This window comes from Melozone crissalis, unplaced genomic scaffold (assembly GCF_028551555.1).
Source record: "Melozone crissalis strain CALT ecotype California unplaced genomic scaffold, PUWL_Pcris_2 ptg000018l_1, whole genome shotgun sequence".
NCBI lineage: Eukaryota > Metazoa > Chordata > Aves > Passeriformes > Passerellidae > Melozone > Melozone crissalis.
The window spans coordinates 40,501,237-40,529,178 of NW_026535796.1; the positions used below are offsets into that span (position 1 = coordinate 40,501,237).

At 41.2% G+C, this 27,942-nt stretch overlaps 1 protein-coding gene across 2 annotated transcripts in view; it reads right to left on the reverse strand.

Moving 5' to 3' along the window:
- CCDC88C (coiled-coil domain containing 88C) overlaps nt 1-27,942 on the reverse strand; it is a 95,621-nt gene that overhangs the window by 50,866 nt on the left and 16,813 nt on the right. For both annotated transcript variants that reach the window (XM_054274952.1, XM_054274951.1), the window contains exon 4: nt 6,785-6,854. In XM_054274952.1, the coding sequence (XP_054130927.1) occupies nt 6,785-6,854 (70 nt within the window). The remainder of the gene's footprint in view (nt 1-6,784; nt 6,855-27,942) is intronic.

A 27,942-nucleotide genomic window follows, 5' to 3' on the forward strand; every position in this document is an offset into this window, starting at 1 on the left:
TCTGCTATTTTCTCAGAGAGGTAACAGATGGGCATTGGTGTTGCTGCATGACCCTGTGAGGTGAAACACCTTTGGCTATTACAGCAAAGTAACTTACCAAGGTCAGCCCTGGTCTCCCAACAGGGACAGACCTTGCCTGGAAATAGTGAGGTCACTCTGAGCGAGACCTTACTCCACTCCAGTCCTCCCATGAGGAAGTGAAGTGGAGGCAGACATGGCAATCCATGGCAGGGATGGACAATCTGGAAAGTTTGGACAAGCTCTTTTATAGAAAAGAGTGAGAAGTCAAGACTTGAGATAATCATTAATTACTAGTTTCTTAATGCTTTAAACATAGCATTTGGCAGTCTGCTCTCTCCCCTGGCAGCTTGCAGCGAAAATTTAGCAGTCAGGATTATTCCAAGGCTTCCTTTCCAATAAATTTTTCTATGCTTGCAGACAAGCTACATCATGTAATAAAAGTGAGCCTGTACTACCCACTAGAAGCACTTCTAAGGCCACACAAGTGTTTCAGAAGATCATGTGTGATTGAAAGTTCCATTCCTTGGGCTTTCATTCAGAAGTTGTTTCCCATGGGGAGGAGACAGTTTGTTGACATAAAGGCACTCCCAGATCACTCATTCTCAAGCTAGGTTTGAAGAACATTTTAAAGCCATGTAGAATAACACTATTTACAGAAGATTCTTAGCAAAAATAGGGTACAAGTATGAAAAACCTCTCTACCAACCTAAAGTGCTTTAGAGTGAGTTTTTAATTAAACTTCAAAACAAGCCAGGAAGGGATTAATTACCCCTCTGCCCTTTCATCTCATCCACAGGAGAGCTGAGCTACCACACACTTCAGTGGAATGCCCAGGTCGACAAAGTGAGTCAGAAGCACTTCTAGGAGTATTACAGAGTGCTGGACTGAAGTTCTACACTCCAGACAGTGCCTCTGTCCTGCAATGAATGCTAAAGAAAGACAAGTGACCTTCATCCCTGATTCAATTATGCCTTCTAAACAGTTCTCATATTTTTCAAAAAGCTTGATTTGTGCCCATTTATAAGATGGTAAAGTTCCTTGTGCAATCTCATAAGCAGGAATGTGCTGTCTCCCCTCTGCTGGCTTGCTGGGATGCCACAAATCCTTCCCAGACAGCTGGGAAGAAAGTCTGAGTCTCCTCATGCTTATCAGCTGATCTCACCACGACACTGTCCTCCCAAGACCTGGGACACAAACATTTCAGTCTAGGGTAGCTCCTTGCAGAGAGGTACCCACAAGAAAAAGGGACAAGAGTCAAACTATCTCTTACACAGAAAAGTGCTAATTAAGAAATAAACAGGTTTTTTTATTCCTTTTCTCAAAATTCCAGGGCAGTTGCTCTTAGGCCCCGTGTTCGTGCCCCAAGGGAGCCAGCCAGGCACCTGGAGCATTTGCAGAAAGCCCATGTGCTCCCAGCCGTGAGAGAGAGGGGGCCAGCAGGTTTCCTGGAAAATAAAGGCAGGGAAAGCCCAGACACCACTTGTGCAGCCTGGGAGCCTCCCTGTGCCAGAGCCACAAGATCCCTCTGCTCTCATGGGGCTGGAGGCTGGGAAACAGATGGCAGCGCTCAGGGAGAAGGCGGGCACAGGGATTAGGAGATGCAACAACAAAAAAAGGAGGATCAAGGTACAGAGAGAACACAAACAATGATAAAAATGAGGGGGGGATGGGAAGATATCAGAGGAAATGGGAACAAAGGAGTCCAAGTAAGTGCAATTTTGGGCATGTGCTGCCAGTTTCTCCGTATTTCTACTCGGATGTTACTCCATCCAGTGCAGGAGAGGGAGTGCCACATGCAGCAGCTGGAGGGTGTGCAGAGAATGTGGGGAGGGTGAAACATGCAAGTGCTGTTTTCCCAGCAAGATCCTCAGTGGGAAAAGTTTGAATGCTAAATTTACACTATTGAGGCAGTGTTTTATTATAAACTTGGTATTTTATGAACCGTTGTGACTCTGGAGGACTCTGAAACAAAACGAGGAAGGAAACCATACATGAAACATACCCAAGTGAGAGTAGACTTTTACAATATTAATGAAAACTAGATTTCTATAGGTACTTGTTAGCAGGGACTTTGGGGTCCTCTCATTCACAAACTTAACATGTGATTTGAAAAGTGCATATAAATAGCAAAGTTCTCTGAAGGGACAGAAATGAGCCTATTTTAGGCAAGTAAAACCTCATTTCCATCCTTGATCTTAAACAAGCTAAAATCTCTCCCCTCTCATGATTATGTCTGTTCCAAAAGATTAACTGCCACACATTTCCAAGTACACTCACTAGCTATGTAAAATTAAGAATGTCCAGAAATGGAGAATTTTTTAAATGTATCTAAATGGAGGTTCCCAACCATTACTGATATTCCCCATGTGGCCACATGAATGAGGGGCCATTTATAAGGCATGCTAAAACCAGACATAATATGGAAGAAGTGATTACAGCAATGTCATAGATGATAAGTAGGCTGATGATTCTCTTATTGAACACAGGGGGATTTGTGGTGCAGTAATGAATTGAAAAAGCTGTCCAGCAAGAAAAAGAATTGAGGAGAGACAGAAATTAAGAGGAAATTTAATGGTAGTAGCTGTCTACCACACAGTGCAGTGAAGAGAATAAATCCTCTGACATCAACTGCATCATTCTGCAAGTCAAATTCCTGGGAAAAAATTTTTAAATCCTTTAATTAAACTTTCAAGTTTATTTTTAGCTCCCTATATTCTAGAACAGAGTCAAGCCTTAATCTTCTAACAAATATTTCTGCTATTTTTATGCTCTTAGACAAATAAAGTAGGCAAATTTGCCATGACCTGGAACTGTTTAGAGGACATGAAAGCAAGTAAATAAAGCTCACAAACCCAGCAGACATGTACCTTTTCCTATGCAAAAGCCCAAGTGCTACTGCATTTTTTGCGATGGCAGTTCTGTTTTCCAATAATCTCATGTTCAAAGCAGAGCTGCAGAAGCCCTCAGCAGTCCCAACTGGTGAGTGCCAAATGGAAGCTAAATGATAAGAACAGCATTCACAGCCTCAGAGCTGTTCAGTTTCTCATTTAATGCCTGTAACACCCTTTTGGCTGTGTTTTAGAAGGCAAAAGTAAAATTCCTGAAAAGTGTGCATAGCAAAACATCACACAGGCTTGTTACAAGAAATAAGTCACTGAAATTTTACACAGTGCATCACATGTAATGGCTCTCTGGTCTTGGACCTGTGGAGACAATACAGTCATTAAGAGACTTCCCAGCTGAAACAGTACAAAGCAATACTGGATTTGTTCCAGGAATGTGACCGTGGGATTGGTTCTTCTTCCTCTGATCAAGAGGGACCTTTCAGTGAGATAACTTAGCTACAGGATTGGGAAGGCAAAACTGGGATTTCATCACTGCCTCACTAAGAAAGAGAGAATATCTTTGTTTTGCTCGTGGTTCCCCCTCCCAAGTGTTCCTGCCTTCCTGTGACTCCTCTCTGCACAGATAGTAACAAAGACATCACTCACACTGCTCATCACAGCCTATTCCTCCATTCAGCTTTTTGCATCAGCTTTACTCCCTCTGCCTCAGCCACCTCATTCCTGTTCCCCCTTTCTGAGCTTCCCATTAACTCTCAGCCAGGTTCTTCTTCCTGAGAGAAGTTCCAGTTCTGCACTTCTCTGACCATGTCCCCTGCACATCTTACCAGTGAATGCCTGCCCAACACTAAGATTAAGATGAGCTTTTCAGACACTCTCCTCCTTAAGTACATTCTTTAAAGCAAATACATCTGGTGTCTTCCTTTGCTCACCACCTAGTCTGTTGTGTCTAAGCTGAGACTGGTTCTCCACAATTGTTATATAATATGACAAGAAATTTGGGGGTTTTTGGTACACATACCCCACCAGTTTTAGACATTACAATCCAGAAGTTACATTTTTTAGCCTTTCTCCTCATGTTCTGTCCAAATAATGCCAGTGATAAGTCAGCAATGGGGAAAATAAATTTTGAAAGATCACATTAAAAAAAAACCCCCAAACATACCCTCCCTAAAAACAACAAAAAAAAAAAAAAAAAAACCAAAAAAAAAAAACCAAAAAAAACCAACCAAACAAAAAAAAAAACAACAAAAAAACAAAACAAAAAAAAAAATCCAAACCACCACTTTTAAAAAGATCTCAGAAAGAGAAGAAAGTTTTCTGGTTGTAATTAAAGGAACCAGAAGACAGCAACACATGTATGACTAAGTGCCTTTCCTACAAGAGACACAGGTACTTTCCTCAAAGAGAGATCTGAGGTGCTGACAAAAGCCAGCAGGCCAATGATAGCAAATTATAGCTGAACACAGGACAGCTTTCAAATGTGCATTTTCCCAGGAACCAAAACTGTATTTACCACATCATGAGTCTCCTGCCAGCTGTCACTCAGGAATGGCTGTGACAAGAAACCAGGCAGCCTTTCCCATTGACACTTAGCCAGCAGAGATACTGCCTTGCTGGTCCAGACACTCCTATTCAGAAACACTCCTGATGCTAAGGAGCCCGGTGCCCATATGACTGACAAGAACAAAGCTCCTGTCTTTTGACTTTCTTCTCTGCCCATAACAGTAGCCTGTACAGCCCAATTAACACTTGCAGACTTTATTCTGCTTGCTGAGGAAGTGGATTTCTTACTCTCAGTTTGACTTTTACACAGAAGTACCAAGACTACGAGATTCAGTGATTCAACCCTGGCTAATATTCTCTTCTGACAAATGCTTTCTTGTACATATGCACTCTACAGCTCCTAAGAACAGCAAAATAGAATCTTCTGCCAAGGTTTCTGCCATTTGTTTATTCTGGAGATGCTGATTAGCATGTCATTCTCCATCATGCTGACAGGGTTCATTCAGTTTACCTTCTTTGGTAAAAACAAATACAATGTCCTTGGCACTAGCACTGGGCTTAGGGAGAGAAAGAATGGGTATGCAAAAAGAAAAAAAAGTAAGAAACACAGCAACAAAACTTTCCATTTTGGATATGTGTTTCAAAGAAGTCAACTCAATTTTCAGGTTTTTGCTTTCTTTTGTCTCACCAAAAGCACTGGACTCTGGACATGAGCTTACTGGCTTCCACCTTACTTCTGATGTGATACTTTGTGCAACATATCACTGTCTAAACAACACAGTCAGACAAATGTTTTTCTTTTTGTCCATTCTCTTCCTCACTTTTTCCTGGTTTTTCCATATATGTATTTTTCTCTCCATTCTCATTTATATTTCTTCTCACATTTCATTTGCAACATTTCCTTCACACCTTAAGGCAATTCTGCAAGACTCTGGTGTGTATATATACAGCAAGAACTAAACCCATTATACAGGCACACAGAACACCTGGAGGACAGCACATCTTTGTGCCATGGCAGACTACATCCTGGGCCACTTGCAGTAAGGGGTGAAGGGACACAACTTAAAAACAAACAAACAGCTGCTCTTCTGGCTTTGGCAAGAACTCACTCATCACACATCCATATGCATCACATGGAAATACACATGTATATTTATATGTACAGGTATATAAATACCTCAGTGTTACATCCTAGATAGATGAAGTTGTGAGATTGAGAGATGCTCAAATACTTGTAGTTTGCCTACAAATACATACAGTTTATTAAAAGTCATGTTTGTGTTACAGCCTGTTTAGGAGACTGCTTGCCAGAGTCCCTTAGGAGCAACTCTCAGTCCAAACAGTTAAATCCAGCTGGTGGCCAGTCACAGGTGGGGTTCCCCAGTGCCCAGTATTGAGGCCAGCCCTGTTTAATGTCTTTATCAATGATCTGGACAAGGGGATCAAAGGCACCATCAGTCAGTTTGCAGATGACACCAAATTGGGTGGGAGTGTTGATCTGCTGGAGGGCAGGAAGGCTCTGCAGAGGGATCTGGACAGGCTGGATCCAAGGGCTGAGGCAGTGGTATGAGGTTCCAAGCAGTAAAAAGGTCCTGCCCTTGGATCAACAGCAATCCCAGGCATCGCTACAGGCTGGGGACAGAGTGGTTAGAAAGTGGCCCTGTGCAAAAGGAGCTGGGGGTGCCCTCTGACAGCAGCTGAACAGGAGCCAGCTGTGCCCAGGGGGCCAAGAAGGCCAGTGGCATCCTGGCCTGTGCCAGCCATGGTGTGGCCAGCAGGACCAGGGCAGGGATTGTCCCCCTGTACTTGTACACCACCTTGGCCCTGCTGAGGTCACACCTCAAATCCTGTGCTCAGTTCTGGGCCACTCAGCACAAGAGAGACATTGAGGGGCTGAAGTGTGTCCAGAGAAGGGCAATGGAACTGGGGAAGGGTCTGGAGCATTAGTCTGACATGGAGTTGCTGACGGAGAGGGGGGTATTTAGTCTGGAGAAAAGGAAACTCTGAGGGACTTTATTGATCTCTACAACTACCTGAAAGGATGTCGTAACAAGGTGGGGGGTGGTTTCTTTGCCCACATGGCAAGCAATAGGTCAAGAGGAAATGGCCTCAAGTTACACCAGGGGAGGCCTAAGAATACTCTTATGGATACTAGGAAAAATTCCTAACTGAAACAGTGGTCAAGGATTGGAACAGGATGCCTGGGGAAGTGGTTGAATCACCATCTCTGGAAGTATTTGAAAGACATTTGTGGTGCTTAGGGACATAGTTTAGTGTTAAGGGCTGCACTCTTTAAAGTGTTTTCCTACTTAGTTAGAACAGAATTACAGAATTGTTTAAGAAGACAAAAAAAAAATACAGACTTTATTTAGTAGTACAGAGGAGGAGGATGGAGAACCCAATGAACTACTCACCAGAAAGAGGATCTTTGCCAATCATTAAAACATTTGGTAAATTCATTACAATCAGCTGCTGAAGGACCTCCTAAACAAAAGAGAACAACAGACAAAGTTCAGCGTGAAGGAATCCAAATCAATCCCACCACAAAGAATACAAAGCTCCATCAGTTACAAAGCTTTTAACATACTGCTAGGTCAGAGGTCACAAGAGGAAGCCCCACTTGAGAGAGGAATCACTATTTGAAGATAGCATCAGGTTGCAGAGCTAACATACACTAATCACTTCTTTTAACAATGGCTAATATAGAACTTAAAGGGTCCCATGGCACTAATCAGGATAAATGCATGACCATGCCAGGCACACCAATCATTCATGCCTCTACCCCAGGCATGACCTGTATCCATCTGATGTGCAACATACAGCTGCTGCCATGGTTCAGGGCATATAAATGCAGCTGGTTCAAACATACCTAAGCCACTCTGTGAAGTCTGAGTAACTCAAATAATTGGTCACATTATTTCATGGGTCTGAAAATTTAAGGATGGGCTGGGGAAGTGGGTGTAGGGAAAAGCACTCAACCAGGCATCTGGCACTGCCCAGAGAAGCTGGATATAAGGTTCTAGATTTATTTGCATTGTTTTTAATCAGGAGTAAAACAGAATTAAATTATGTTCATTACATAATTAAGGGTCATTTTATTTTGGGGGAGATGACAGAAGGGAGATGTACATCAGGTTGAACATGAGCATCTGTCTGAAGCTGCTCTGACATCACAGAATGGTTTGAGGGGGAAGAAAGGCTACAAGCCCTGGGGCAGGTAAAATGTCTGAAGTTGTTCAAATAAATACATTGCAAAGGGGATTCTGTACAGTAATACAACCAGCCATGCAGCCCAGAAACAAAGAGCAGAGCAGTACAGTTGTCAGCTTTGATTTGCAGTTACCAGCACCCCCACTTGTGATGATCTGGGTAAAACATTTTGCAGGTGGGTTTTTATTTCACATAAAAAGACGGGGAGGAAAACAGTTGTATGACTGAAACACTGTGCTGGGATTCAGGAAACAAAAGTTCACAGATACAACTCAACCAAATGTTTGGCAGTGCCTTTTTCCGGCTTGTCTCCACTTCCCGGACTACTGGAAGGGCACATGCATTGATATTTGCAAAGCATTCAGACCAGGGGAAAGAGCACCACAGCGCAGTAAAGTAACACACTTCCTGAAACAATCACCCATTCACCCTGACACTTCCCCTCCCAGCTACCCATTGTTATTTCTCTGCTTTTAAAGTTATACCACAGGAGCAAAATTAAGCCTGATTGAAGGAGGAAATAATTCAGAGAGCCTGCAGCCTTTGATAAGCAATCAGAGTGCATATTAAAAAAAATGTTTTGGACAGAACACATTTCATTTTTTTTCTTCTGATCCATACCAAAACACATTTCTTGTTGGATAAAGTAGAAGTATCTGTGTCACAGCTAATAGGATTTCTGGAGCTGTTAAGGAAAAAGATTCTATAGTCCTTTATGTAATGTGAAGCTTGGCTACTGCAGACCAAACATTGGCTGACTCATTAGCCAAATGCATTTTCTATTTTGGGCATTTGAGACACATTAAACAAAGTTTGTTTACTGTAACAGGTGCAAAACCTATTGGATGTAAGAGCACACGGCTGGACTGCAACATGTGCTATGACAACACAGCACGGCACTGAGGCTTTAAACAAAAAAATCAGACTTTGCATATACTGAAGTATTGAGCTTTAACCAGCAATTTCCATGGCAAAAAAGAGGAGAAAGAATTCTGCTTCCAGTCACCCAGCACGTGGAGCAGCACTGAGGCAGGAATGCATAAGGAATTTGCGTTGTCTTTGTGTAACCATCAGATCTCTAGCTTTTTAACTGGCAGACACTAAAGACATTGCTGCTAACCTTTATGCTGTCAACATTCCCATGAGCTCCTCCTGCAAAATTATTTGAGTATACCACCCAACACAACCATGACTGAACTCTCTCATAATTGTCTGAGCTCAGTATCTTCTGGCAAGAATCTGACAGTCACTGAATAGAAGCTGAAATGGCCCCAAGCCTGGAAGAGTGATTTGTTAATTCAGATTCAAAGATTCTGATTGTTGCAAGACGTGATACTCTGACCCGTTTATTTTTAAAGTAAAATATTTAAACTGATAATTATCTGTATTATTCTAAAAGCTTTTGCCTTCAGATTAGTGCTTGTGATGATAACACCTGACTTACAGTGCAGCTCACCAGCAGAGCTCAACACTTTATCCAGAAAGGTCAATGCCCCTCCTGTCTATTTTCAAGCTCAGGAAAGCAAGTCAGAGAAACAGAGTTACTTCAGTTTAATAAATTATCATCTGTGAACCAATGTACCAGTGAACCATCCACACTCACAATCACAAGCATGAGATAAAACATGCCAAGGGAAAGCTCCACACTGATGAATTTAACTCAGATTTTATCCAGATTGAAACCCCAGAAAGTCAGTGAAGCTCAGCTGACACTCAGTGACTGACAAAGAGGATGTGACCACGTGTCAGACTGACTGCCCAAGATCCCACATCTGGAAATAGAACTAACATCCTCCTCACCTAAAAGCAAATCAGGAATTCTTCAACTTCTATAATTTATCAATGTTTTCTTGTTTTCCTTCTCTGAAGCAGTAATAACACAGATTATTACACAATAAAAACATTTTACACAAGTAAAATGCTGTGCCTCAGCCTGGCCTCTCAGCTCCCCTCAGACCTTATAATTCCTCCTTGAAGACCCCATGAATTCAAACTGTGGCTTCAGGCAGGGAGCTGGGCTGTTTGCAGCCTGTGAGCTGGCACTAAGAGTCAAAGGGCCCTGTGGACCCAATCATCTCCCAGGGTACAGCTACCCTGGGCATTGGCTTAACCTGGACAAAAAAAGAAACAGTAAAAATGGCCCATTTCCCCACAGGGGCAGCGAGCTGTATTATTGTATTACATATAAATGTTATGCTTGAAATCAAACACAGCTGTAAGACTGCAGCAGAGGCACAAATGGTGTGTGCAAATCCTTCTGCCTCAGGCAACCAGCATGGCTAGGGGCAACACATCCAGGCAGGAGCTGCTGGAGAGGGAAGCAGGGTTTTCAAACATTTTAAATAGCCTACAGCAATCCAGAGCACCCTGGAGAGCAACTGTACAAGCAAAAAGTCTAATTCCTCCAGTGAGAAGCCTTGTAATCATTTTTACAGCACAACTAAAGCTTGGTTAAAACAGTAAAGGTTACAACAACACATGGTAAAAATGTCCCAGATTATTAAAACCATTAGAAACTGAGTTGCCAGGTTTCCAGCTTAACCAACTCAGAAGCCAGCTACTGCAAGTCAGCAACCACCTCCCTCAGACTACGGTTTGGGAAAAAATAATGTTGGTATCAGAAGGGTTATTTAAGGAATCAAAACAAAGCCCTGTCAGTGCTCAGTGCAGTGCCTGTAGGTTTCTGAAATGCTCCTCACCCAAAGATCTGGATATTTTAAGCTTGAGGAGATTTGTCCAATGTCTTTTGACAGCAGTAACGGTTGCAAGAATGGAGACTTCTAGGTAGGACATCCAACACCACGATCACAAAATATAAGGATCAGCAGCCAAGTCTTACACTCCTTGAGCCAGGCACCCAAACTCAGTAGACAAAGCCCACAAAGGTTTGAGCAATCAGTTACATGGCCCGGTACTGCCAGGGAGGGCTTTTCAAGGAAGGTCACACCGTGTGTTCAGACCTCGACTGCTGTGCTTGCTCACACAGACATGGAGCCTGAAGCTGGCTGGGACAATTGTGGTGCCCCAGGAACAAGAGGGACACTGCCAAGCCAGAGGTAAGCTTTGCTGAAAGCATCTAGGACTGGTACACCAAGAAATATCAGTGAGTTACCTAGAAATCCTAAGGTTAAACAAATATCAATGCTCTGTTTCTCTCAGCAGCCTTCTGGTGTCTAAGCCCCTGCTATGAACTTGCCTGACATTTGCAAGCTCTTTGCAATCACTTTTTTAAAAAGAAGCTTAAGACAAAATAAAGCCAAAATTCCTCCACATTGATTCAGACCGTCAAGGGCCTTAGGAGAAATCAAGACACATACAAGATTAAGGATAAAATTCTAAGCACCAAATTAAGCATTTAGGCTTACTAAATGCATGAATAAACACATTCATTCCCTCTATCTGAAAGTTTCTAATCATTCCTGGAGTGCTGAGGCATATTCTACATCCTCTTCTTATCCCTCCAAGATCACCCACACCGGATGTTTGCTCTTTGCCTCAGATCCTCCGCAGAGATGCAGGGGAAGCTCTGCCTCTCAGTCTCCATGGTCACATATCAACATTCTATTTACCTGTAACAGGCTAAGTGGGCCTCTTGTAATTTTGTAGGAACAAAGTCTCCTTGGCCCATACTATACTTAAATACATATTTGCTTCTTAAAAATACACATGCAACAACAGCATGGAATAAAATGGTCTTAAGGTATTATTCTTGGATGCACTTTTGTAGTCCCAATTTAAGTGTGCCAACAGCTCTGGCAATGAATGAATTGCTAGGAAAGGAGTAGGTAAAATTGTCCTTTCCATGGCTGAGAGACCCAGCAAACACAAGCTTTACAAAAAAACCTTTCCCTGCATTACCATACAGCACAGCATTAATGTAGAGTAACTACTAGTTTCTCATGCAGAATTAAATTAACCTCTGCCTGAATCCTAAACAAGAAGCAGTACTAAATAAATTATGTAAGGAGAGAGGCAGTCTAACAGTCATTGTAATTCAATGCTCAAGCCAAGCAATTCCATTTAAGTATATTGCTTAGCTATAAAATGCTAATTACCCAGCTGACTGGGAGCCAAATGGTGCTTTCCTACTTAAAATGCCCATGAGGAAAAACCATCATCAGCTTTATTTATACCAGCAAAAGCAAACAGTACCTAGCCAGGGAATCTGGCTTACATTTTACCTGCAACTCAGGCCAACAGGGGAGGAAAGAAGAGTCCTATCTGTGCAGCACAGGCAACACCTTACTCTGATAACCTCAGTATGGATCTGATCTCACAAACATCCTTGGAGTGGGAAACATTTGGTGAAGCCCTCAATCCTCAGAGAAGGTCTCAGCAGGAATCAGTGGCCATCTGCACCAGCCCAACGCCTCCTAGCAGCAGGATGGGGTGCCAGGTCTGCCCCTACACATTTTAAGGGCCTTTGGATGCTGCCACAAAGGCTGGGAGCTGCATTTCCCAGGCAAAGTGCACTCCAAGGGACAATCAAACCTAAATTTTTTTCTGGAATCAGAATTCTAAGGAAAAGCAAACATGCTAATGAACAAGCTTTAAAATAAACACATTTTAAACAGCAATTTGTGACACAAGGGTTGCTTTTTTAAGGTTTTTTTTTTCAAAGTTCCCAGTTTTGTATTAAAATAATAATGAAAAGCTATTTTGCAGCCTATAAAGACATTATACTTTGGACAAAAAATATTTGTCTTCCAATAGATGTAAACTTCATAAAGTTTGGGGGGGTTGCTGTAATTATCTGAGGAGTTATTAATGGTGACAGAAAAATCACAGCAAGATTCTGTGAGCTGTATGGCAGGGTCTTACAGAAGATTAGACAAGATGAAACAAGTTGTTACCAGAAATTACAAGGAAGTGAAGCACAAATGGTTTATTGACACATTTTTCATGTACATCTTACCATGCAAGCAGGCCTGATGACACCATGTATGTGACTCAGTACTGTTTCCCTGCCAACACATTATATACATGACAAAATTTGATTAAGAACTTTGCTCATCTCTGCAACAATTGTACTCGTTATGTGATGGACTAGAGGATTAGCTGTCTTTAAATGGATTTTTTTTTCCTTCTGAAAACCAGCAAATTACAAAGCACATTTCTAAAGACCCTTCAAGTGGAAACCCAAAAGCCACTAAAATAACTGTGGCCTCATCTGCTGAAAATAATCCGTTCTGACAATTGTAGACTGGAATCTCAGTGGGAGGGAATGTGAAGGAATCATACCTAGTCTTAACTGTGCTCAGTCTGTGCAGGGTGCAGACAGCCAACTAAATGACAAAACTGTTATCAGTGTGTAAGTACACCATGTAAGACCAGATTTTATTTTAAAAAATTACACATATGAGATTTGGATGGCATATAATAGACTACCATATAAAACCTCTCAAAATACCCAGAAGGACCCAGGCATAACCATCCACCCCATTCATTGCTCAGGTTTTGTTATTTGTATTCAAGTGGTGCAGAGGTCCCATCCAGGAGCAAAATCTCATTCCCTGGAGTTGTACAAACAGTGAGGCATCCCTGGAACAAAGAACTTGTTATATATACCCAAGTAGCAGTAAACTACTAACAAGGGGTGGGGGGGAAAGTAACAAGCAATGGAGGAAGGAAATGAAAATAAGATTCTGTGGCTATAATATGATTCACCATGTACATTCTCACTGCTTTATGAACTGGCTGGAGGGAACTACCTCTCTCCAAATATCAGAGGGCATGGGAAGCAAAACAAGTCCTGATAAACATATTTTGCTTTAAGATGAAATTGTTCACAATGCACATTGTTCACATCACAAAAAAAAATAAAAACCTATGTGTACTTAAATAAAGGTACTTTTATAGGACACAATTAGTTTTACTTCTAGTTTAGTGGAATAAATAATGGAGAAGCTAACACACATCAGTCACACAAATTTTATTTTTTAATCAATCTAAATACAAAAATGTACATTTACTTCTGAACAATGACATGTATAGCAGTGGATTTTTATCCTAGTTTCACTAACTCCAGGTTGAATCATCTCTGTTAATAAAACATACAGCCCCTATGGTTGTGGCTAGTGGCAATATTGATTTGACCCAGAGAGTAGAAAATCCAATTGTGGAGCACTGTGTTTTCCTGCTTTTATTGCCAACAGCACCTTTGACTAATTTATCTACTTTTGCTGCAAATAAACAGCCTATTTGATTTATCCTCAACTTCTCTTTTCAAATCATGTGCCAGTGACTACACATGTTTGTAATAGTGTCCTGACAAATTACTCTTGACTTGTATTTTATTTCATCTTAGATTTGCCCTGCAGTGGTTTATGCAGTAACAGGGAGTATGCAATGTTCTGTGTTAAAGGCTTGTCACTTGACATTACAAATCTAACCACCTAAAATGCAACCCATCTGTTGAACACACTTCCAGCTAATCCACAGTGGTCTCTAAGGACCAAATTCACCTTAACACAGTAAAAAACCACCACAGGCCATCAGAATAGACTTAAAGCACACTGAATACCCTGAAACTCAGCACCCAGCACACTCATTTGTTTTAAAAGGAAGTCAGTTTTTCCCATACCCTGGACATATTTTATTGGGACAATCAAGAAGTTTCCTATCAAACTCTAAAACTGAGCAACTGTATTTAAGCTTAACACTGAAGCCTGATACCAAAACACAAACACATTAGCCATGCAGAGCTCTGAGGTACAAACTCTGCTCCACTGCCCTTGATCATGGGAGTGAAAACAATTATATTATAATACAGCTTGTTATCAAGCAACAAACACCAACACAATAAAAGCTTCTCTAAGGAAGACTATGTGTAAGATCTGTTTTTTGCCATTTCTCCTTTTACAAGCACTTCTAAATCTTGGGAGGCTTATGAGTTTTATATAAAACATACACAGCAAACACCTAACTGGGCACATGATACCAGCTCACATAAAATACACTGGCTTTCTTAACACAATCGCTATATGCCATGAAGAAGATCAAACTTATTCAACCCAAGGCAACTATATGGCAAGCTGTGAGGCTTACTTAGAGAGGTTCAGAACTAAAGATCTGTGTTGCAACTTCAACACTGCAGTGGGGGTCCAGGCTCTGAAAATGTGCCAGGACTCTAAAGAAGCAGGCGACCACCAGACTGACAATTATGACACAACTCCTGAAAAAGCAGCAGTCAAAAGTAGAGGAAAAAAGGAGTCAAAGATGGGAAGATGTAGGAATACTAGCTACACATTATAGCAATACTACTTTCCCAAAGATAAATAATGAGCAGGAGCTAGGTAGCACAAACGTATACTTTTTGTAATTTACTAGTATGAATATTGCTTTAAAAAGAATGTGTTTTCTTGGGGAAAACCCTAAAACAAACTGTTACTCCTGTGAGGGCACAGGGGCATATGTAACAGGAATAATTTTGATGTTTCTCTAGTAAAAATATTGAAAAGCCAAATCAAAGCTGAAGCTTAAATATGAAAACAAATCTGTCAAAATAGAAAAAATAATAAAGCAGAGAGGGGGAAAAAAATGGGATAATTTCATGATTTCTAGTATTATGAAAAATATTTTAGTAGCAAACAGAAGGCATAACAGATGCAAACAACTATAATGTGAATGTATGAGTCAAATTTCATCAGTGACTAAGGGTAACGGAAGTAAAACAAACATCAAAGTTGACTGTTACCAATCTGATACTCTTACGTCCTGTTTGAAGCAAGAACTCATGAAAAACCTTTGATCTACCTCTCAGTCACCAAACAAAACAAGCTGCTTTACCCTGCCACTCTTACTAATGCTGGGTAACATCCCACTGTCTCAGCCATCTTGCCTGCCATAGGGTCAGAGCTCACAGAGAAAAATATTCCTGTTAGCAAAAGGCTCCATGCCTTGCCTTCACTACATCCAAACATCCTCAGAGCTGCTCAAATATAAGGCAGTTAAAGGCTCAGAAACAAGCACAAACATGCTTGGTCTTCCCAGGATAATGCTCCCTGAACAAACAAGATTTAATTAACATTACACTGGTAAACCATTTTCAGAGATGCGAATGGGTAGCGCTGGAGAAACACAGAAAATGACACCTAGAAACTGACAAACTGTAAATACATGGACAGTATTCACAAAGTGAGGACCAACAGGAACTTTATGGAATAAACATTTAAGTTATTGCTAAGATCACTTTGAAATGCACTAAAATCTTTGTCTCTAGCTCAGGAAACTCAGTGTTTCCAGAACAATTTTTTTTCTTCCAGTGAAGAAACTGGTTGTGACAGTGCCTGAAGAATACCTGTCAGAGAACTGAGCAACTGGTGTGACAGCACTTGTCCTACTTTTTCCACCCAGCATACTTATAAATATGAAGGGGGAAAAAAATCAATTAAGTTTAAATTAAACCGACTAATTTCCAAAAGCTAATTTAAAGATTTTTAACCATGAGTCTCCACACAAGCTTGAAACTTGTGCTTGGGCAGCTTACGTGCAACCTAGTATTGGACAACAAACTAATGTTTCAGGAAGCATGCACACAGTCACTGTGCCATCAGCTTATTATCTAACTGCAACAGAGAGTGCAGCCTGGGCAAGAGGGGTCCATGAGGCATTTACAGGTGACCATGCAAAAACCCATGTTGGATTTACAGAAGAGGGAAGTTTCCAGCTGGTCTGAACAGGAGAGGGTACAGGGAACAAGCTGTTCTACCCAACAAGGATGCCTGATCCAACAGTACAGTGCTATGGGACAAATGAGGCGACTGGGGAAGGTCTTTTGGGAAGGTCTGTAAGTTGAAACAAAAGAGTCCATAATTGCTAAACATCTGATTATGTTAGGTGCTTTCTGCTACAACCGCCTGATGGTCTCTTGTAGGCAAACTCCCATTACCATCCAGTTAGCAAAGGCACTAAAAACTTCAGTACCATTAATGCAGAGAGTCCTGGCAGTTCAGGCATGCGCCTCTCAAATACTCCTAAAAAACCTCTAACAGGTATTATTGCAGGTTAATGTTATAAGCTTTCCAACTACTCTGAAACAGAACTTATATCCAACACACCATTACTTCAGTGTATTACTGCATTATCACTATCATTTAATTTACCCAATATTAACAAGTTCAACAAACACCCACACATCCCTCGCCAGGTGCTTTGCCACTGCTGCAACAATCTCAATTTTTTTCTTAAGTTTAGTAAAGGGAAAAGCTTCAAGGCAGGTCAGATGGGTCTCCCATGCACAAACGTACAGTGGTGTTTCTCTTTATAGCTAGCAGATTGCCCCAGGCAGGGAACACGCAGGGAATTTTCAAGACCATCGACACTTCTTGCACTGTACAGGTGCAGAAGCTGTAATAAATCTCACATGACTTTTTCAAGGTAACCCAAGCATCCTTTGGAAGGAAAACACTCCCAACATTTACTGTGATAATCAGTTTTACCATTAGCACTGAGTTGCAATAGAAGAAATAGAATAGAAGAAATAAATGAGAAATAAAATAGAATAATAGAAGAAATAAAGGAGGAAAAGGAAGATTACCACGGAATCTAGCAGTGAATAAAACCAGAGGGAAGGGAAAAGGAAGCCATGTCCTCAAAATAACCACTGAGCTCTCATCGTTCCCTTTCTAGATTTTTTACGTTTATTTGTTTTCAAAGGCAAACAACCTTTCCATGTGGAAAGTTACCGCGTCCCCCTCGGAGAGGGGTACGGTACCTACGGAGAGGAAACACATTATTTGCAGTTGTCACTGGGCTATTCACAGAGTTTGCTGCCAGCAATTCGCACCTCGGCAAAGCCAGGTCAGGCGCAAAGCAGAGGCAATGGCCGGGTCGAGCTGCCGAGCGCAGCCTCCCTGACTGACCCACCGTGCTGCCAGCGGGGAGGTGACAGGGGCTCGTCCTCAGTCCCAGCCCACCGAGACCCCTCGCTGGCATCTGATCCCCTCCTAAACTGCCAGCCTGGGGCTGCCAGGGTAAAGATCGGCGATGCTTCACGATGCTGAGTGCCCAGCAGCCACCCAAAGCAAGCGGGTCCAGGAGGGGACCTGGGGCAGCTCCAGGACATCCATCCCAGGACACTGGGGGACTTGCCCTCTCCTGTGCCATCCCCATCTCACGGAAGTTCACTTGCTGTCCCTGCCTTCTGGGCATCCCACAGTAACAGAAATACCATCCTCTAACAAGAAATGGATATACACACATGTATCTGGATACACGTACACTGAGTTTTGTGTATATGTGTTTCTGCTATTTGTCCCACCTAATACTCCGGTATTATTCTAACTGCTCAGACCAGTAACAAGCAAAACCTTTCTGGAAGCCCCATGTGATTTGTTGTATGCACCTGTTCCCCCACATTCAATTATTTGGAGTCCCCACAGCTCAACAGCAAGAGCATCACGAGTCTTAGCCCACACCACACAGCAGCAACAAGGTGGCTTCCTAAACACACAACACTGAAAAGGCCGCTAAAGGCTGCTAAAAGGCGGGAAAACCACCCTGTGACACGTTGTATATAAAACTTAACGTTAGTCTTTCAGGGTCAGGTCATTTACCCAACTTACCTCAAGTCTGAGAATTTACACCAAAAAATAGTTGCTATAACACTTGCTTTAAAAAAAATGAACACACCAACACTTTGAACAAATATGGAAAATCATAGCACAAGGTGCTGTGGTACATCAAGACTTCACATCTGCAATCATCAAATTCTTCTTTATGATGAATTCACCCCCTACACACTTACAAACCCCACTCACCTTCCACATTCTATTTCACAGATGTGCAAGAGAAAGACATTAAAAATTAATGCTGAAAAGCCATGAAGCCACACTGAGTCCACAATTGAAAGAGCAGTTAGCATCACAGGATAGCAAAGATCTCCTTACTGCACAGCAGGGGAAATACTTCACCTAAAGAGAGTTATGACCAAAAAGAGACAAAAGGAAAAAGTCCCTTCCAACAGCTGCCACAATTTCACATATACACAGAACAGGAAATAGCCAATATCCCTGTGTGGTAGCTGCTAGGCAAAATTTCCTTATCAATGGTAATCCAGGCTATGCATTCACACACATATGCATACTTGCTCATGCAAACATTCTCTCAAGATGAACTTTCAGTCTTGCCAGAGCTTAACAGTGCTCTTTTAAGTATCTGAAAGGACTGAATAACCCTGCTTAATACAATCTGTGTTATCTACTGTGAATCTTGCAGATAACTCATAACTGTTAACATTAATTAACTCAGCAGAGCTTTACCCTTCTTGCTCCCCCACCAGGCTCATACCACAGAGCTCAGTTTAAGCATTCTTTCACTACAGCCCTAGCAGGCAGTTTCTGTATCAGAAAACTCAGTTAAGTAATGACACTGTTTTAAGAGAAGACTTTTCCCCACATTTTGTACTTCTTCATTACTGATCAGTAGTCATAGCTCACACTCAAAGCATACAACTTCCTGGAAATACCCATAAGAGAAAAAAATGTAAAGGATACTGCTGCATCCCAGAAAATCCTATCTTTATGCTATTGGTGAGAGAAAAAGACATCAGCTGTGTCACTGTGTTATTACTAACATTTCAGATAAAGTAACTTGTAACACCACTATGCCAGTTTTTAGGCTTCTGACCACTGATTTTTTTTATATCAACAAAATACAGTTCCTTCTAAGCTGTGATGTTTAGCATTTTCCTGAGAAAGGATGTCAGTCTATCATACAAAAGTCTCATTTATAGCTGAAAGAAAAAGCAACTTTCCAGACCCTGTATTTACAGAGGAAAACCATAAAAAATGGTCACAAAAAACTCAAAGTCAGCAAGGGCCCCCAAACACAAGGAGATGCCTTGGCTATAGGTAGAAAAAGTAGAACTATGCATACTACCAACCCCCTTCTTTATCACAAGTAGCATTTTTTAAATCATACTACTTAATTTTCAGTGTCCTTGAAGGGCACACAAAGGTGGCAGGCATGTATGGTTCTCAGCAATTTCCAAGCTGCCTCACACGTGGCTCATATCCCTTACCTCCACCAGCAGAGCTCAGGTTTATTATTTAAGCAACATAATGGAGGGAAACCCAATATGAAGTATCAAGTGACTTGGAGCTCCCTATCAACCAGATCACAAAACAACAGCAGCGCAACCTTATGAGCTGGGAGCAGAGGAAGGGACAGTAAGCCCCCAAAAAAATTGCTCCAGGCAAGAGAAATTCAAGCCTCAGGCTGCAAAGAACAGCAACACCTCCCATCCAGCACATCTGGGCTGCACTGCTCTGTAGAAATAAAGATTATTAGTATTTCAGAAGATACAGGTTATAAAAACGTTTATACTGTTGTTGCATCCACTGAGTACCAGATCTAAGCCTAGCAGCACTCAAAGCATGCTGAAACCTCCTTGGTGGTGTGGAAGAAGTCTGATTCCTAGAAGCAGCTTCCAATGAAATTTTCAGGGACACTACAATCAGAAAAATGTAGCACAAGCAGTATTTTATCTACAAAGACAGTGTTTACACTCTTCACCTCAGTAAAGTACAAAACCTTGGCAAGGAGTTCCACTATAAAACATAAAAAGGAGCCATGCAAGCTCCACTGCAAACTCAGGAATGACAATGATGTTAAATGCTGGAATAAGGACTATCTTCCTCTGGTTTAGTAGCAGCTTTTCAAAAAACTTATTAAAATGGCTCTGCATCATTGTTTAAACATACTTCGGTGGAGGCATCGAATTACTCTGACAAACCAGTTTGTCTCAGAGTACCATGAATTAGTTCAGTGATGAATGGCCCATCAGAAACTGGAGCCCTATGGGAACTGGTGCAGTCACTCACCAAAAGAATGTTACAGTAAAACAAATTCAAACCTATAGTAATGGTCTGCATTTTGAAGCTGGGCATCCAAACTAATGGTCTTACTTCACACTGCTCAGAAAACATGCAGCTCCCACAAATTATAAAGGGATAAATAGATGCTTACTACCTGGAGGAAGCAATTAGAGAAATCCAGCAGTTATAATACAGTACCTTAACACAAGTCTAGGTACTCTGGCACCTCAGTTACAGTACCCAAATCCACTGTTCCTTAAAGTCTCAGAAAACACAGTTTGTATTTTCAGAACATTAAGATACCCAGTAAATACATGGTGCTAAAAATCAGGCATTTTCGTTTGAACCTCAAAACGAAGCAATTTGTTTTGACAGTGGAAATATGCAGATGATCTGCTAAATTGAAGATTAACACACTGTAGTAAAGACCAGAATTTCCCCCAAACTAAATTTGTATTCACTGATGTTACTTTATAAGCAGCAATACAAAAACAGGCACAACTGAAACTAAAAAGAGCATTTGCTGCATTTCAGACTAGTAGATACATGATTCCTTGTGAATTTTGACTGGAAGTCATTCTCACGAGGTAGAGGGAACAGGCCCTTTGAAATTGGCTCAGCACAATGCAGGCAGGAACTAAGCAAACTTCTTCAAACAGCTCTGCCAACATCATTCAGCTCCAAGCTGCAAAACTCCTGCTGTTTCAAACTTAGGGCCTCCTGTGAGCAGACTGCTGATTACAACAGGTTGTATGGCAGGTTTTTGATATGTGCTCAGGACAGAAGAATAAGAATGAAACCTGCCCACTAGTCATGTTAAATACAAGATTTCACACCAGACTGAAAGAAAAGGACACTTTGCCATCTATTCATTCCCTTGCCCTCCATTTAAAGGAAAACTCACTGTAGTACACTGTACACATGCCCTGTTCAGAGTGCATAACTCATGCAAGCATTACTGGACACACTGCTATCACAAAAGATAAGTGGGAGACAGCACCATGCCAACATCTTATCTCCAAACAGAGGAGATATGCTCAGTCAATAAAGCCAGAGTGCTGAAATACAGGGCTGCAGCACATTTAATGGGGTTCTTTATCCCCAGTCATGCTTGCACATTATAGAACATTCGGAGCAGACAAGGAACAGGAACTACAACAATTCCACAGGCATCTTTCATATTGGTTTTTATGACACCAATCCAGAGGAATCAAACTTGTACAGGTTTCTGTGAAATTTTTCCAGGGGAGACCCTTGGGTATGACCCCAGGCAAGGAAAGAGCAAAGGCTGCCATAGCAAGCAGCAGCCAGGTCACTGCACACCTCGCTGCACACACCCCACCCCCAGCCATGTGTGCCTGGAGCCATGGGGAAACAGCAAGGGAAGAGGAAGACACAGGGTCTGTAAAAAGCTCTCCCTTGTTCCCATAATACTTGTTTTTTATTTATGAATTTGAGCAAAGAGGCCTTTTCTGTCTAATCAAGTGCAACCCCCTTGCTGCCTTGTAGTATCACAGCTGTGAGTCTCCTAATTGCATCTTTAGTATGCAAAAGGTAAGAAATGCTCATGAAAAGATGACAGGAAAGGCTTGGCTGCTTGGTCATAAACATGGACACGAGGGTTTTTCCTTAGGGAATGGCCAGTACAGAAATCAGATGTTCAGAATATATTTCTGGCCATATGGTTCAAAGTGATGAATAATGTGCTTCAGAAAAGAAGGATGACAAAAATAATACAGCGTTGCAGTAAAGCACCAAATTAAACAAATAACAGGTGGTGACTAAAAGCGCATTTTTAATGAGCATCTCTTTATGAATGCACACAATGCAAAGTGCTTTCCACTGTTTTGTAACACACCACTCCTCATTATGGATTAAAAACATCTCAGTTATATAGAGCCAGATGTATAAACTTTTACTCTTTGGACATTTCGTAGAATTTCTGTGAGATTTGACAGCCAAGCAATAGGAACTTTAAATTCTGAACTCTTAATACTCACCAATTCTTTACTTAACACTAACTTTTTTCACTAGGCAATTTTTTTATTAAATGTTGATGTGTGTTTTAATAAACTTTGATGTGTTTCCAGTGCATCTGCCTTATCAAGTGTTCTGCTCTTCACATCTCTGTAATTGAGGAAGACAGCAGTCCAGTGGTTAATACAGAAGACAATGTTTGAATTCCTGAGTCCAGAGAGACATGGAACACAGATCCACAGCAGTTCTTCAAAGTGAATTACTGCCTTCCCAAGCTCTTCCCAAACCAGTCTGCATAAAATCCAGTGGCCAAGAATGAGACACTACTCCACACCAGGAGGTACTGCTATACCATGGGCTATTAAAACATCTTAAGAACCAGGGTTACTTATCCAACTGAGAGAAAGCTAGAGAAAACATTGCAGAGACCAGCTATCCAAGAAAGCAAGACTAGTTTAAATGGCCCATTTCTGCAATGGAGGAAGTCTCAGAAAGAATGTCAGGCAGTTAATGCAGTCAGGAAATGAGAGTTTGTGGTGTTAGAGCTACAGTGTAATGAACTATGTGCAGCTAAATCTGTAGCCTGCTTTGTCTCATCAGAAGAGCAATATTGTCTCAAGGATTGTGGCAGCAGTTTAAGTGGTTACTCAAGCCTGAATCTTCCTGCATGAAGGAAGGTCAGTGTTACAGAACATGAAAACAAATGGGCTCTTCCTCTCAAGTGCAGCTGTCTTGTTAATCTCAAAGATGACATATTCCTCATGTATCAGTCACCACTTTAAAGCCCTGATTCATACAGACAGACTTAGGAGCACATGGCAGGTTACTATTTCAGCAGGTTGCTTAAATCTGCAATGCATAATACTCCTTGTAGCTCTTAATTGCTTTACTCCTCAAGGGCATCCAGCCTATGTTTTGGGAACTGGAACAGACTTGCTCTGAATATCAAAGAAAAATTAATGACTTGTCATTAAAAAGGTGAGAGGTAGTATTTAAACTCTACCCTCTTCTAGCTGGTTCCTTGGAAGGACAATAATTTTTAAAAATTACTATTTTTCCCTTTTAATAGTTGTTTTGATGATATGCTAAAAAATAAACAAAAAAGGCTTGTCCCCACTCTTCAAACAAATTATTTTAGGTGCTTGTGTATTTAATATTGCATTACATTACTCAGTATGGTTGCTCTGTTAAGCACAAACTTTGATGGCTTCCCAAGTGCCAGGAAACCAGTTCATTCATAATTTCTCTGATACAGCAGCAGTGTGTGCCAAATATGTGGAACTCAAAAGGGCCTGTATCACACAAAGAGAAAGATGATTAAACAAATTAGAAGTGCTTAAACTGACTAACAATGCAAAAACCTTCCTCTCCCCCCAGTAAGAGCAGTGAGCTCATCTCAGTTAACACCAAGAGCCAAATTCTAACTTTTTATTAACACACAGCTTCCCTAAGGCCTTAAGATTTACATCACAGCTTACAAAAATTTTTAAATCCTTTCCTAATTTAAGACTAGCAGAAGGAGTCTAGAATATCCTTCTAGGAGACTCCTCAGAACACCAAGGAAAGCACTGCACTTCCACCATGATATTTGAATACTGCTTCACATGGACAGGGAGTAATTAAATGACATGCCTTATGCCAGCCAGGCTGATACCAAAGGGACAGATTATTCTGAGACAAACTGAGGATCATGAGTTTGTGGGGAGGAGATGCCTTGTTGAAGCAGCTGTCCATGGCTGCAATTCTCAACCACTGTACTTGGGGGAGAAAAATCTGTTCAGTGAGAACTTCCTTTTGTATTGCAAGATGGCAAAGCTGGGGTTTCTAGAGGCAGGTGGGTGTCAGCACTCCAAGGGAACACACACAAACCGAGCTCCCTGTACCTCACTGGGGTCTCTGCTTCCAGGCATGGTCCCTGTGCCTGAGCTCTTGTGCTGTGCCCCACAGGAGCCCAGCTGGAAACACTTTCTGCCCACCAGTCACAACACACCCAACAGGCTGAAAACCAGTCCTTAGAACATGGCATTTATCTGACAAAATGCTTGTGCTGCAAAGTCTCAGAATGAGGGAAGCTGTACATTTCAGTCTGTAGAGATTCATGCTTTAAGGAAGTCAAAGTCACCATCAACACCAGCATATCTACCTGGCAATAACGCAAAGATTTCAAAGTTCAAATCCAACATGGTATCTCAGATGTCCCCCCTCTCCCAGGTAAATCTATCAATATCTAGAGTGCAGATATTCTAGGATCTTTTCCTCTGACCACTGCTCCATTTAATTTATTTCATGTTCTTAACTCTCACCTGAGTCACACAGATGTACTTTAATACCACTTTTTTCTCATTTTGTGAAACAACTACTTTTCTTACAAGCAGCCTGAAATCTTTCATTTGGGGCAAGTTAAACTTTCATCTGACAGCTAACTAAGTAGGAAAGGGTTTTTTTAAAATAAAGGACAGAACCCTAGTCCTAGTTGAAAGTGGAGTAAGACAACAATGAAAACAAAATTATTACACTGCACGAAAATAGTTTAAAAATCCATCCTATGTACTCATACATTATTTTTGTTGTCGTAGAATCAAAGAGATGTTTGAAATACTAAACAAGTGTTACATTTAACACCTCAAACACATCTGAACTGACCAGCATGAAATATTGAACAATACATTTTTGCAGTTTAATCTCCCTTTCTTTACACTCAAGCACCCTTCCTTGTAACTCTCAGACTAACTTGACAGTACCAGAAAATTCCATTTCTGGTGAGGAAGGAGTTCCAGGTATGTATCTTCAGACCTGTACACTTGTCCCTTTCACAATTTGTTGGTACCAGGTTAGGCAGGACCCATTCCTTATCTCAGCAAAGGAAAGACAAAGGTTGCACACATCCCAGCAAAAGAACACTGTGGCAGCCAAACACTCCCCACCACAGGCACCAAAGAGGATAAACAGGGAACCAACTGCAAGGTCACAGCGCATACCAGCAGCGTGCATTTACTCTTTCTTAAGAAGAAAAAAAACTAACTACCCCAAAAACTACACACACAAATGCAATGAAGCCCACAGTTCAGAAAGGTAGTCTGTTATAAATTTATGGGCAGGGAGGAGTGTTTGTGTGAGATTTTATTTTCAGCATGGCTTTGTCTTGGGAATGAAAAACAAGCACTGAGTATTTCCCAGCCTCTGCCTATGCAGATATATCTTTCAGCACCTCTTTACCAGTTACACAAACTACTCAAACTGCAACACTATATATCAAAAACAAAGACACACACCCCCACACAGAACGAAAACAAAAACCCCACACACAGAACAGAAAACCCCCACAACTATAATGACTTAAATCTAGTGTTGACCTGGTAACCTCCTTTGGCACACTAGTCAGACAGCTGCTTCAAAATCCCAGATTCACTGATTCAAAATTATCACACATAGAAAAGCTTATTTAAAACAAATGTGCTGAAGGCCAATCTGCTTCTCACCTCCTTTGCATATTAAATATAGCTGGTGGAAGTGACTGAAGTATTTTACTTGAGTTACTGCTGAAGTTTTGAGCTGGGAATTATATGCTACCTATTACAGAAAAAGCAACTGTTCAGGAACTTGTTTGTGTTTTAAGCACCATTCAGAGGCATTTAATCAACTAAAAATAAATCACTCTTCACCATTAACTTTCTTAACTTACAAAACACTTAGGGGAATTAAGATTAATGCACCCTGAAGGGAGAGACTTGCATGAGTATCAGTAAGATCAAAGTGGCTTGTGGGTTTGGGGTTTTTTGTTGTTGAAGTTTTTAATGTATTTGGTATTTAAGATTATTCCTTTACAGTCTCAAGAGTTATAACTAAGTAGATATAGAGTTATTGGTAATATTTTCTACTTGTTAAACAGCCTACTGAAAAGAAGCTTTAAATGAGTTGTCCTTTACAAATGGGTGACAGCACAAGCCTGACTGCAAAGTCTGTGTGCTAGAAGAGCACAGCAGTTTACTGGGTTATAAAAACAACTGCTTTTTACTCTCTCATGCCAACTCAGCTCTCCCATCTCAGTGTGTCCCTCTTACAGCAGGTTTGGCAGAGCAAAGCCTCCAAAATTAGGTGCCCTGCTAAGCTCTAGATTGGAAAGCAAGCCAGTGTATCTTCGGATACTCAAGCAGCTGCCATAAACACTGCAAAACCTCTAAGTGCTGAGCAAGTGTGATACATACCTCTGCACTGGCAAAAGCTGCAATATGCTGCAATATGTCAAGAAGAACCAAAACAAATTGTGATCTGGCAGACAGCTCTAGTCTCACAATACCCAAGGGTTTCAAAACAAAACTGTCTGAAGACCCTACTATGCAAGATGCTCAGCACCTCTGGTCCATCAAGTCAGTGTTACTTAAAATCAGGTCCTATGCCATAAAAGAAAGGACAATTGCAAGTTAACTGAAATGCTTTAGGAAGCAAAAGGCCAAACTGCAGCTGCATCTAAGGGAAGACAAATCTTCAAGCAACAGCAAATTATTTGAAATCTGAATCCCTCAATTGCACAGAATTTGGACCTAGCAATTCATACAAAGAGAATGGGCTAAGTGAAAAAAGGGGCATGAAAATCACCTCTCCAATCAAGATTTTGGCTCAGGCTACAAAGGCAATGCATACTGGAAGAAATGTGAGACAGCTCTACCAAGTTTGAGAATTAGAGCACTCTGGTTTAGTTCCTTCTGCATGACTGGAAGCTGGGAGCTAGCTTAAGTGCCAGAGCACTGAAGTGTAAGCAAGGCTTCTAATAATGGCAGCTTTTGTGGTCCTCTACTACAAAATCATTCCTTCTGCATGTAAAACTAAAAATACATCCACATGCTGTTCAGATAAGCATTTGCCACAAACTCTGAAAAAAGGAGAAAGCTTTCAATACCGATACACAGCTTTTGAATATTCAGGAAAACACAGAACAAACACACTGGGGCTTTTCTGGTCTAGTTGTTGGGGGTTTCTTTCACTTTTTAAAATATCAACATTGAAGAACTGGCCTTAAGAGATTTATTACCTTAAAGGGGCAGCTCCTTGTAGATGAATTTTTGTTTTGCTTTGAAGTACTACACAGTCTTGAGAGACTCCAACTAACTCAAACGGGTTACTAGTCAAACTAGAAGAGCTTTGACTGTAGGGGTTTTTTGGTGACCGCAGTTTTTGATGGATTTTTTGTTGTTGTTGTTGCTGGTTTTTGATTGGTTGGTTTTGCTTGGGGTTTTTTATAATTTTTGATTTTATTTTTTTTTAGTGCTTGCTTGGCTTTGGTTTTTTTTAAGTGAAGTGTATTTTACTTTTAGAGTAATTGCTTCTTGGGACTGACGCTGTTTCTTCAGAAACTTCATCCTGACAAACGACCATTTTAACAGACTTAGTAGCTCTGCCCATAGTATCAAAAACTTCTAAAAGAAATTCACCTCCTTCCAGTTTCTACCAGTAAATGCTCATGCCTTCCTTGGGACCGCAGTAATTTAGCTTTACTGTAACACAGCTGCTCCAAAATGAACCAGGCATTAAACTCAGCACCAACCTCCCCTCCCCTGTAACACACACTG